Raw genomic sequence first — 13,418 nt, forward strand, 5'->3', positions numbered from 1 at the left:
GAGGCGCTATATCAAATGCAAGGATTATTATTATTATTCAATCGCACTCGACTTTGTGACAGCTGTAAAGTGAAGCCTACCCACAGAGATCAAACTTCGCCCTCTGTTAGTCAACAAGCAAAGCAACCCACTGGCCTCAGTCAATCACTGTGGCCGTTACGTCCTTCATCATAAAATCTTTGAAGAAGTCTTCGACGTCAAAGTCTGCGGAGGTGGTGGATTGGAACTCCTTCGCGAAACTCAAGTCCGCGTGGTGCGTGGTGATCGAGTTCAGGAGATCCTCGCTCTCGGCACCACCCATGTTGTACATGCTGGTCATCTCCATACGTCCTTCGTAGTTCAGGTCTCCGAGACTTCCCATGAGAGTCGACTGTGAGTTGATCTCATCCGTTTTGGCTGTGTTTACCAAGCTGTTGTGCAGCATCTGATTGCTCTGCAGGCACTGCTGGGGCATGGTTGACAGATTCGGCACTTTCCACATCCCTGAGACGGACGTACAATCCCTCCCTTGGCTCACGCTCCCCAAGCGCACGTCGTTGTTGCCAAGCAACCGCACGGGGACGGCTTGGCTCTGGCCAGCGGTGTCCAAGGAGCAGCTGAAAACTCCGGGCTGTTGAATGGATTGGGCTCCGGTGCCATTGACGTTTTGCCTGTAAGCCACCTGGATGAAAGGAGCGTTTTGTGTGTGTGTTTGCAAACAGTTCAGCACATCGTCTGTGAGCACAGGCAGAATTGCACCATTCCCGTGAAGGTAAGTCTGCCCGTCCAGTTTCTGAGCCCCGCAGTAAGGGTCGGGCTGATCCACTGTTTGAGTGCCGTAAGTGCCATGTCCGTTCATGTTGTAAGAGGGACGTACGTCCATGGTCTGGGGACCAGGACCGTACGTGTTGACTGCAGGCGCCACCCGATGCCAGCTTGAAGCAACAGTGGTGGGAGGCCCCACTGCGGTCTGCTGGGGGGCAGGAGGGAAGAATATATGGTGGTTCTGACTGACGGTGCTGTTGGGGTGATGCTGGCTGAGGTCTGGTGGTGCTTGCTGCGGGCAGGGGAACGAGCTGAGAGGCTCTGCACGAAAAGAAAAAGAGCAGGAATTATTTTTTTGACCGTTATGTTACACCGGATTCACAGACATCGGCCGAGCAGCAAGGGAACGTTCTGAACTGATAGGAGCTGCTAAGCATCGGGGATGGAAACTGTGACTCGTGATGTGTCAATAAACACATCATTGAAATGTTCAGTTTGTCAATAACTAAAGATATTCACCGGTCCACACGTTTAACACTATCTCCAGGGTCAACTGGACAGTTAAGATGGTGAAAGGAAGTTTTGCCAAACTAAAAGGCAAGCATCTTAGTCCGGCTGCTTTAAGGATCTACACTGGGAGAGTCGCAAAAGCACTATAATAATAATAATCCTTGCATTTGATATAGCGCTTTTCAAGTCGGGAGGACGTCCCAAAGTGCTTCACAGAACACACTGTAAAGTGAATTGACTGCATATTTGTGGGCGAACGCGGCAGCCAATTGTGCACAGCAATGTCCCACAAACAGTCGTAGATTGAAAATGACCAATTTATTATTGTTTTTGGCTTTGGAGGGACTATTATTAGGCTCTGTGTGGAGTAAGGAAACTTGCCCAAGGTTTCGCCCTCTGCCTGGAATTGAACTCAGGTCTCTCGCTTGTAAAGCGAGTGCTCTAACCACTGAGCTACAGGACTCCACGACTCCTATGACATAGGAAACCCAGATGTGTTGTATGTAACGCTCGTGTCATGAGTGAAGCTCTGAACTCTGTTCGGGTGTCAATCTCCATCCTGACTGAATATTAAATACTGAAGGGGGTGTGGGGATAAGGCAGGGCAATGGGATTGAATGAACCTCTTGTTTTGAGAGCTAGTGCAGTCTCGATGGGCCGAATGATTTCCTTCTGTGCTATAAACCTCTCTGGTTCTCTGACCGTGTGAATGACGCTTGTGGTGGGGTGGAGCCCCAGAGTGGGTTCAGCTCCGACACATCCAGGATTCGCTCTTTACAAATCCTTTTTGTTAATCTTGCAATTTAGATACCCGTGTCTTCAAGTTGAGCTGAAGGAAACTTGTGTGTGTGCATTCATACAGGTCACTTAGTGCTCTCCTACCTGTCTTAATCCTTGCGGTTGCAAATTGTCTTGAAACAACAGGGACTACAGGCAACCTGTCTGATCGGTTTGCACCTGTTAAAAAAACATATGTACAGTTTTACAGCTGTTCAGTGCCGTGCCGTAACGCAATGTTAAATCCATTACTTTTCTGTAGTTCCTGAAACTATACAAATGATATATAAATATTATGATAATCATTACATTTGAAATAAAACCTTATCACGTCATTGAGACATCTCAAAGCACCTCACAGAATATATTGTAAAGTGGATTGACTGTGTATGTTGTGGGTGAAATGTGGCAGCCGGTTGCTGTCTCGGAGAGTGCCTAACTATGGCAGTTTGACGCCGAGCCAGGGAGAAAAGGGAGATGAATGTAAGCGTGATCGGAGAGGAACATTTTCAGGTGCAATCTGGAGACCGGCAAAGAGTGGGGCAAGGCGGAGGACGGAGAGGTAGTGAGAAAACTGAACGGAAAGCCAACTCAGAATGCACTTAATTTCCTCTCAAAGCAAAGCCTTCAAACAGGTTGCCCTATGTTCCCACTCGGCCTACCTGCTGGAACTTCTCACGGAAACCAAGCTCATTCCTGACTAGACTTTCAGAGAATGGAATGGCCAGGCTGGAGATCAGTCCTCATACCCACCCCTACCCCCCACCCATGGGTTCCTTTCCAGCAGGTCAGTCTGACTAACCTTGAGTGAGGGGGAAGGTGGGGGCAAGATTTTAAGCTGAACTGAAGGACACAGCCTCTATCCATTCCATTTTCAAAAGTTATTTGCCCGCTAACAATGATAATAATCACCTTGCATTTGAATAGCGCCTTCTCACATAATAATAGCGCCTTATCACATCTTCGAGACGACTCAAAGTGCTTCACAGAATATACTGTAAAGTGAATTGACTGCATATTTTGTGGGCGAAATGTTAAGTGTTTAAGGATCCACTATGGGCAAGGTGGGCCAGCGTGTCTATAAAACAGAAGCGCACAGTGCCTGTCCCCTCTCAGCACTGGACATGGTGCAAGTCTTACCTGGTACCCAGTCCTGCATCAACTTCTGGAAGACTTCTGCTGTCCTCTTTCTCTTTTCATGAAAGCAGTTAACTGCACACAACAAGAGAACATAAAAATAAATACATAAATAAATAATAATCCTTACGTCTGATAAGAGTACCTTTCACGTTGGAGGTCGTCTGAAAATGCTTATAGGATTTATTGTAAAGGTAAGTGACTGTGTATTGTGGGTGAACAAGACAGCCAATTTGCACACAACAATGTCCCCACAAACAGCCATGAAGTGAATGGTCAATTTTACTTGGGAGATTATTTGCTAGGACTACGCGAGATATTGCCTTCTCTTTTCGAATAGTGCTATGGGATCTTTAAGATCCACTTGAGCAGGTGGACAGCACTTTGGTTTAACATTCCATCCGAAGGACAGAAGCTCCGTCAATGCAACATACCCCCAGCACTGCATTGGAGTGTCAGCTTAGACTACGTGATTCCAAGTCCTGACATGGAGCTTAAACCCATAACCTTCTAACTCAGAGGTGAGAGTGCTACGCTGAGCCAGGTTGACACATGGCATTCACGTTGACACAGTGTGAAAATGTACGAATATATTTCATCGATATTACAAATAGGAATTAATTTGTTGTGCAGGGGCATTATACAGGGGCAGAAGACTGCTATTAAGATACGTTCTAACCAGGACTTCCAAGTGCTAAATCTGTCCTGTAGTTTTATAATAATAATAATAATCCTTGCATTTCATATAGCGCTTTTCACGTCAGGAGGACGTCCCAAAGCGCTTCACACAACACACTGTAAAGTGAATTGACTGTATATTTGTGGGCGAACGCGGCAGCCAATTGCGCACAGCAATGTCCCACAAACAGTCGTAGATTGAAAATGACCAATTTTTTTTTTTTTTTTGGTTTTGGAGGGATTATTATTAGGCGTGTGGAGTAAGGAAACTTGCCCAAGGTTTTGCCCTGCTTGGAAAGGAAGTGAGATTTGGATTCAACCCATTTTACCTTATAAAAGATTAAAGAAAATTAGCAAGTGCTAGACTGGCCCAAATACCGTGAATCCCCAATTCATTAAATCTTCAGTTGATACAATTCGAAATGCACTCAAAGAATGTTGCATGTTTTATGCTTAAAATCTTTTAGTACTTAGCAATGCTAGTGTGACTGCTTCTAGATTCTGTGAGTTGAAAGCTTTAATTGCTATAACAGCCAATAACTAAGAGTTTATAATAATAATCCTTGCATTTGATATAGCGCATTATCACGTCGTTGAGGCATCTTAAAGCGCTTCACAGAACATAGTGTAAAGCCACTTGACAGTGTATTTTGTGGATGAAAGAAAAAGAGTTAGGAATGGAAGGTCATATTAAATCGAGTTGCCAATCTAGATGATACTTAAATGCAAAGCTCTCTGCAGGTGGACTGTACCTCTCTCATCTGGAAGGTATCTGAACTCCATGGGTTCACTGACTTCCTGATCAGAAGGTCTTCGAAGCTGCATTTTCACGGTCATGGGTTCAGAGATGTTTGTTTGGCAATAGGCTGGCGTTCTGAAGACGATGGCAACTTGTCGGTGGACATCAGCTTGTGAGAAGGAACCTTTGGCCTCCCAGTTGTGAGTGAAAAAACGCACTTCGATGTCATCTGCGCATGTAAATAAAAATAGTCAGGCGTTCACTCCCACTGCTTTTTGCACTCTGCATAAACTCTGGCATTGGAAACGTTCACCCACAGTTACACTCGCTGACCAATGCAGGGGTGGACTTCATTTGATCTAATCTCCATTTATTCCCCCCTACATAATAGTTCCAGTCTGCTCAGCCCTCCGCTGAATTGGTGACAGGCCACCTACTTGTCTTTTTGTTTCTTTGAATAAATTACCTATCAACTCCTTAAACTTGAATTCTACTTCTGTTTTGCAGCCATTGGAACACTGTAAAGAAGGGACAGTTGGAGTAGCAGACATTTTCAAAGCCACGCACCAAGCGCTTGGCATTAAATAATGCTAATCCTTGCATTCAATACAGTGCCTTATCATATCTCCGAAGCGCCACAAAGCGCTGGGCAAGATTTACCGCAAAGTGTAATGACTGTGTATTTGTAGTTAAATGTGGTAGCCAATTTGCGCACTGCATTGTCCCAGAACAACCATGGAGCGTGTGACCGATTTTATCTGGAGAACTGTTGGCCAGCACAAGATATTGGTCTATAAAGAGAATGGTGCCTTTAACTATTTCATCCTTCTTTATCTCCACTGTTGAGTTCTCTGTCAAGTGAAGTGCTCCAGACAGCTGTCCTTTGGTCATCTCCCTCTCTCCTCCTTCCCCACATCTTCCTTGCTCTTAATAAGAAAGTACAGTGTGGCCTTTAAAGACACAGTTCATGTTCTCTCATCTTCCATCGTGACATCATCAGCTCTGCACCCATTCAGGGTGCACCCATTCACCCATTCAATGATTTTACAAAAATCATTCTAGGTTGCAACACAGCAACTTCTGCTATTGCCAATTTCTTTTAACAAAAAAGGAAGAGGCATTTCCACACTCATCAGCAAAGTCAATTCAGTCCGTCCACACTTTAGTGGTTGTGATATGCTGAATCATCACAAAATCCTAAATGCTAGATCCAGTGTGATATATCGCACACTTTCTGACCTCTCTCAATCCACTCCTTGCCTCCTTCAGGCAACAAAGATGAGATTTGCCACTTTGCTTTCAACAGAGCGGGAAGTAAGATTGAAACTTCCTGCTCTTCATTGTTTGAATTGTGGCTGAGGAAAAGCTCCACATGATTTCAGCGTTGTATGTGTGTGAGTGTGCGGATGCATGAACAGAACCCTGAATTCAGATATTAATAACAACAACAACAAGATTCCATTTATAGAGCGCCTTTCACGGCGGGAGGACGTCCCAAGGCGCTGTACAGTTGGGTCAGGACCTGAGCAGAGGGGAAATGGTCAGGGTGAGGGGAGGGAAGGGAGGGAGCGAGGAGGGGGTAGAGAGTCGAGAGGGGAGCTGAAGGCACGGTCAAAGAGAAAGGTCTTGAGACCAGCCTTGAAGGAGGAAAGAGAGGAAGCGACGAAGGCACTGGGGGATAGAGTTCCAGAGCCGAGGGGCTGAGAGGCTGAAGGCCCGGCCACCGATGGTAGGGCGGTTGGGGCGGGGGATGTGGAGCAGACCGGAGCCAGAGGCACGGAGGGTACGGGCAGGTAAGTAGGGGGCTAGTAGGTCAGAGAGGTAGGAGGGAGCAAGGCCGTGAATGGCCTTGTAGGTGAGGATGAGGATCTTGAATTCGATCCTCTGGGGGATGGGGAGCCAGTGGAGGTGAGCGAGGGTGGGAGTGATGTGGGCGCGAAGCCTGGTGCGGGACAGTACACGAGCTGCAGAGTTCTGAATGACCTGCAGCTTTTGGAGGGAGGTGCCGGGAAGGCCGGCGAGGAGAGAGTTCCCATAGTCCAGCTTTGAGGTGATAGAGGAGGAAAGGTAGAGTTGGGTGTCATCCGCATACATGTGGAAGTTAACCCCATGTCTGCGGATGATGTCACCGAGGGGGAGCATAGAGAGGGTGAAGAGGAGGGGACCGAGGACAGAGCCCTGAGGGACACCACACGAGACAGTGCGGGGGCTGGAGAAAAAGCCATTCGTGCAAACAAAGATATGGCTAGCTAGCACCTTATCACAGCTCACAGAGCTTCCTATCAGTTTCCTGACTGTATTGTAGGCAGTAGCAGCAAATTTACACACAGCATTCTCCCACAAACAGTCATGAAGTGAATGAACAATTTTGTATCTGGAGCCAAGATACTGGGAGAAACTCCCTATTATGTTTCACAATGTTATTAAAAAGCCTCTTTAGTAACATTAAAATATGAACTTTCTGCAATTACATTTTAAGAAAAAAATAATCTTACATTTTAAGACTAAATGGAATTTGGGGCCTAGATTTTTGGGATAGTTTATTAGCGAAGGTCAGATCTGATCACCAGGGTCCAATCTGCACTTTGTTCTAAAATCTTTGCATTTGGTATAGTGCCTTATGAGGTCAGAAGGATGTCTCAAAGTACTTTACAGGAATTATTGTGAAATGGAGTGACAGTGTATTTGTAGGCAAAATCTAGGTCTATAACAAATTACTCAAACACAATAAATCAGTATAATCTAGAATTCCATCAACCCACAGTTACCTTTTTGAACCTTGTCACACAGTAGGAAAATTTCATCTCCTCCTTTAACACTTCCAGTGTTTTTGTTGATGCGACAGATTTTTAGCTCGGCTGTATTCGGGGCTCCTGTGAAGAAGAAAGGCATCGTAAGCCATTGCCACTGGTGCCATGAATGTATGCTAAAGTGTTTGACTCAAATAGAACTCAAAAATGCTAACATTGTGGATCAACAAGTGTTCCTCTTGAAGGTTGCAAGGTTATTGACACCCTATCACAGGGAGAAGCACTTTTTCATTGTAATCTGTGTTTTCAGTACCGCCTTCCATCACCTCTGAAACATCGCCAGACTACAGCACTACCTCACCCCTCACGCTGCTGAAACTCTGGTCCACACCTTTATCACCTCTCTCTTCACTGGCCTTCCCGGCACCTCCCTCCACAAGCTGCAGGTCATTCAGAACTCTGCAGCTCGTGTACTGTCCCGCACCAGGCTTCGCGCCCACATCACTCCCACCCTCGCTCGCCTCCACTGGCTTCCCATCCCCCAGAGGATCAAATTCAAGATCCTCATCCTCACCTACAAAGCCATTCACGGCCTTGCTCCCTCCTACCTCTCCGACCTACTATCCCCCTACTTACTTGCCCGTACCCCCCGTTCCTCTGGCTCCGGTCTGCTCTACAGCCCCCATCCCAATCATTATACCATCGGTGGCCGGGCCTTCAGCCTCTCAGCCCCTCGGCTCTGGAACTCCATCCCCCAGTGCCTTCGCCGCCTCCTCCCTTTCCTCCTTCAAGGCCGGTCTCAAGACCTTTCTCTTTGACCGTGCCTTCAGCTCCCCTCTCGACTCTCTACCCCCTCCTCGCTCCCTCCCTTCCCTCCCCTCACCCTGACCATTTCCCCCCTGCTCGGGTCTTGACCCAACTGTCCAGCGCCTTGGGACGTCCTCCCGACGTGAAAGGCGCTCTATAAATGAAATCTTGTTGTTGTTGTTCAGTAAGAAATCTCACTGTGTGTCAAATAGACTCATCGAGACTCTGGTTCCAAGGCCACTTCAGATCAGAGCCAAGTCAGGAAACCCAAACCCTCAGAGTCTGATACAGACCGACGACTGTCGGATCAGGGACGAGGTTTTTCGGGAGTGGGTGAGACTCCGGGCTTCATTATCAGCAACTACTCACACAAACACCAGCTTTCAGTGACTTGGGACACAGGTCCATCAACTATTGGTTGGAAATGTTAGCTGTTGGTAATATACTGAAATCTAATGGGAGGAAATAGCCTCACACATGTTGACGCGTAGAAAAATACACGAGCCACATCCCACCCATGACTCCCCAGGAGGCCACTACAGTTATTTAAACAATAAGATACTAAAGGCTGATTGGCATTGGTCTTTATCAGACTTTGAGTCATTGGGATTTCTGATTTGGGATTTTCAACAAATCTTGAGACATTTAAAATAGGGTTTGTGACCTAACTGGTGATTTGCGAACAACTCATTTTTGACCTCATTGCCTTAGGCTGCCATTTGTGTGAGATTGTCATTGATTCACATTTGTGCTGGAAGCACAGCAGAGATGGGACACTGTAGGATTTATAGTGTAAGACTAGACGCTGTAGGATTTACAGTGTAAGATTAGATGCTGTAGGGTTTAAGTGTAAGACTAGACACTATAGGGTTTACAGTGTAAGACTCGACACTGTAGGGTTTACAGTGCAAGACTAGATGATGTAAAGCTGACGTAGGCCAGTGAACAGGAGAATGTTAGTAGGCAACAGTGCGATATTGTTACTCACTGTTATCGTATATAGGGTTCGAGATAACTGGCGGAAGAGCTCTGGTAAACGTGCCATGTTCATCTGGAAGAAATACTTGGAAACACAGCCTCACCACATTCAGATCATAGTCTTCAATTTGAAGCAGTTGCTCCTGTGGGACTGGAATCAAAAGAAGAAAACATCAAAGCATGTCACAGGGGGAAATGGTGAGAATAGATGTATCAAAAGCAAAGGCTAAGTTAAATGGGCTTGTTCTCATTGCTTTAGCGATAGGCTGAAGGATGTGGGTTTACACTCTTGAGTGCATTTGGGTCACACCTCTTTCCCACCACACAAATACAAGAGAATTCAGTCTCAACCACCAAATGAAAATGCCTATTCAAAACAGCCAACCCGCTTATGAAGGGGGAAAGTTGTCCATTTAAAAAAGATTTCACGTTGGGAATCTGAGCTCATAATAATAATCCTAGCATTTGATATAGCGCCTTTTCACGTCATTTTTTTTTTATGGCACAGAAAAGGCGAGGACATGCAGCAAACGCGATTTAGGCAAGCGGAGGAGAAGAATAGAAGCATCAACTCCTCCCACTACCTCCTACAAATGCTCACTGACGTTTGCTTGTGGTGAAAGCCTTTCAGACTATCAAGCGCTTTAGCTGTTCCTCACAACAAAAGCGGCGACGTCTGATAAGGTCAAACCATAAACCGGGTCACACTGCCTTTTGAACAATATGACGACTAAACATAAAAGCTGTTGTCACGGTCGAGTCATCGCACCTCCGCCCGTGAATAGGCAATGTCGCAGCCCACTTTGTGTGTGTTTTTTTAACCGACGTACGTAACAAGAGGAAAACCTTCAACCAAAAAAAAGGTCAAACAAAGATGTTAGATTTTCGATTCAACTTTTTTTAAAAAAGAAACTCTCATTATTTTGAAAACGTTTATTGGCCTTTTGCCACCTCAGCTCATCACTTATTTGTGCACCGGATTTGAATTTCAGCGCTGACATTTACAGCTTTTTATTTAATTAAGTATCACCCCCTCTTCCTCCCCCCCACCCCAGTTCCCCAAAGGATCTGACTCATTCTAGGGTATGCTGCACAGTTACTTGTCACCAATTGTTTCCTGCCCTGGGTGACCATTCTTTGTTCTCACCCAAAATCCATGTCAAGTCTGTACCAACCCCTAGATAGTGATCAGTAGTGGGGAAAGCTGATTGATATTTCTCTCCCTAGGCCAGGTCGAGATCAAGATCAACTATAGTGCCCACTGCAGCAACCCTACTGAGATCAATAACTCAGCAGTCAACCAAACATGGGCCTTCCCTTTCCCCACGTTTCAGCGCCTCACTGAACGAACCTGCTGAACCACTGAGGGAGCCACACCACATTGTTTGAACAGTTTGCAGATCACAAGCAAAGTTATTCGAAAGAGAAGGGGAGTTTCTCCCAGTGTTCTGGTCATATATCAAAATATAAAATTATATGATGAGGGGCAGTATATAAATGCAAGTTCTTCAATATTGTGTTATTTGAAATCTCCAAAAAAAACTTAAATGAATGCTGGCCTTAGGATGAGATGTTAAACCAAGGATTTTACTGTGAAATGTAGTAACTGCGTATTTCGCTGGGCAAATGGGACAGCCAATTTGCACAGAGCAATGATCTGCAAACAGCCATGAAGTGAATGACTGATTTTACTTGGTTGATTGTTGGCCAAGACACCGTGATAAACTCCCTTCTCTTTTCACATTGTGCGATGGGATCTTTATTGTATTCATTGAAAGATGAAAAATATACATTATTAAAAAATTCCTAACTGTAAGTTACTTACTAACTGTAAGTTAGCTTTATACCGTGTTTTTTAAAGTTAATCCTTGTATCTTCTGTCCCCTTGTTAGAGATTTCCCACTATTCCCCAGTTATAATAAATATAATAATAATCCTTGCATTCAGTCACGTTAACGAGACGTCTCAAAACGCCTCACAGAATATACTGTAAAGTAAATTGTATATTTTGTGGGCGAAACACGGCAACCAACAGCACACAACATAGTTTACACCACCCAAATTAAGGGGAGGAAAGCATAAACATAAACTGCCTTTGAACATTTTTCCATCTACATTTAATGATTGCTCTTGCCTCTTGTTGACCCTTTCCATCATTAGCAGCCTCCGTCAACTTTCTGCGCCTTCTGGCTTGTCTCAGCAAAAGCTGCTGATGACCCAAGGGTAACAGCCAAAACAACTCAACCTCCGACGTTACGGGTGCACACCTGCTTCTAGCCTATTGGGAAGTGTAAGCCAGAAGCCCTGTATTCAAATCATCCTCTGACTTTCTCTACCGAACTGTGTGGAACTACCTACCCTCTGTTCAGCTTGTTCCCTGATCAACAGAGCTGAGAGCTGAATTATTGGCAGACACCTCTGACTCAAAGGACAAGGCATTGAAGCATCACCACGCCACTTAATTCTAAATCCCCCAAAAGTTCATCGCTTTCTTTCTGATACCAAGATTTTCACCCCAAAGCCGCCCACTGGCTGTACCCTCCCTGCAGGAGAGGGGGCCCATCATGGTTTCGTCCACAAGTGCGACGGGTGTACAATATCAGCTTTTGCTTATCAGTTCCCCCACCCACCTCGGAATATTCAACTCCTACACCGGAACCAGGGTAACAGCCAAAACAAATCAACCCACGCTGTGAATAGGCAGGTTGGAACGGAGTCGAGACAAAGATTGCCAAGTGGCCTGACCTTGAGCGGCGGGGGGAGAGGGGAGGGGTTTGAAGGTAAATACACTTAAAGAAGCTGAAACACCGGGCGATGTGAAATACTATCAATCTGATTCAGCATTAGTAGTTTTTGCTGAGACAAACTAGCAGGTGCAGAAGGTTTGACGGAAGCTGCTAATGATGGAAAGGGTCAACAAGAGGCAAGAACAATCATTAAATGTAGGTGAAAAAATGTTAAAAGGCAGTTTATGCTGCTTTCTCCCCTCCTCCCCTTTTTTCTCTCTCTATCTGGCATGGAAAGTATCACTCTTAGAAGAACCAGCACAGACACGATGGACTGAATGGCCTTCTTCTGTGTTGTGGATTTCTACGGTTCCCTGCTTTTGAAGATAGTATCACAGTACATCGGATGTGAGCCTGGCTCACTCGCTACCATTCTTGCCTCTGAGTCAGAAGGTGGTGGCTTCAAGTTCTGACATTTGCACTTTGAGCTCACAATAATCTGAGGGGCCACTCCAACTTGATACTGTGAGAGCACAGCATTGTTAGAGTTGCCGTGCTTCAGAGTGAATAAGACCTTAAATCCAAGTTCCGCCTGCCTGTTCAGTTGGATGTTAAAGATCACATGGCACTATCCTCTCCCCATGTCCTGGCCAACAATCCCCCAAATAAAATTGATCGTTGATTCGTGGCTGTTTGTGGGGCATTGCTGTGCGCATATTGGCTGCATCATTCACCTGCCAGATGGGCATTCATTCTACTTTACAGAAAAATCCTGTTAAGCTCGTTGAGATGTTTGATGCCGTGATAAGGCACTGTATCAAATGCAAGGATTACAATAAATATAAAAGTGTTCAACACATAACAATAATAATAAAATAATCCTTGCATTTGATATAGTTCTTTTCACGTCTTATAGACGTCTCAAAGCGCTTCACAGAATATACTGTAAAGTTAATTGACTGATGGTAGGATGGGTCGGGCGGGAGACATGGAACAGGCTGGCGCCCGCTGAACGGAGGGAGCAGGCAGGTTGGTAGGGAGCCAGCAGGTCAGAGAGGTAGGAGGGGGCAAGGCAATGGATGGCCTTAAAGGTGAGGACGAGGATCTTGAACTCGATCATCTGGGGGATCGGGAGCCAGTGGAGTCGGGCGAGGGTGGGAGTGATGGGGTCGCGGAGCCTGGTGCGTGAGAGTACACGAGCTGCAGAGTTTTGGATGATCTGCAGCTTGTGAAGGGAAGAGTTGGGAAAGCCGATGAGGAGGGAGTTCCCGTAATCAAGCCTTGTGTGGGTGAGGGTTTCGGCAGCCTGAGGGGTGAGGCAGTGGCGGAGTCTGGCAATGTTGCGTAGGTGGTGGTAGGCAGTGCCGGTCATGGCGTGGATGTGGGGGAGAAAGGATAGTTCAGAGTCAAACAAGATACCCAGGTTCCTGACTGGCTTAGTGAGGTTGAGTGTGCAGCTGTGGAGGCTGATGCTGCCAGTGCCTGAGGTGTGGAGGTGCTGGTGTGAGCCAATCAGGAGGGCCTCGGTCTTGCTGACATTGAGTTGGAGAAAGTTGGCCCTCGTCCAGGACT

The 13,418-nt window shown here is 46.0% G+C and overlaps 1 protein-coding gene across 1 annotated transcript in view; it reads right to left on the reverse strand.

The window, feature by feature from the left end:
* Positions 1-32: 32 nt before the first annotated feature.
* Positions 33-13,418, reverse strand: part of rel (v-rel avian reticuloendotheliosis viral oncogene homolog) — a 34,715-nt gene continuing 21,329 nt past the window's right edge. Inside the window, exons 6-11 of the mRNA XM_007892373.2 lie at positions 9,131-9,271; positions 7,354-7,458; positions 4,599-4,814; positions 3,172-3,243; positions 2,137-2,211; positions 33-1,065 (exon numbers count right to left, since the gene is read on the reverse strand). Of these exons, the coding sequence (XP_007890564.1) occupies positions 137-1,065; positions 2,137-2,211; positions 3,172-3,243; positions 4,599-4,814; positions 7,354-7,458; positions 9,131-9,271 (1,538 nt within the window). The 3' untranslated portion in view covers positions 33-136. The remainder of the gene's footprint in view (positions 1,066-2,136; positions 2,212-3,171; positions 3,244-4,598; positions 4,815-7,353; positions 7,459-9,130; positions 9,272-13,418) is intronic.

The sequence above is a fragment of the Callorhinchus milii genome, unplaced genomic scaffold (assembly GCF_018977255.1).
Source record: "Callorhinchus milii isolate IMCB2004 unplaced genomic scaffold, IMCB_Cmil_1.0 Scaffold3, whole genome shotgun sequence".
NCBI classification, from domain to species: Eukaryota; Metazoa; Chordata; class Chondrichthyes; order Chimaeriformes; family Callorhinchidae; genus Callorhinchus; species Callorhinchus milii.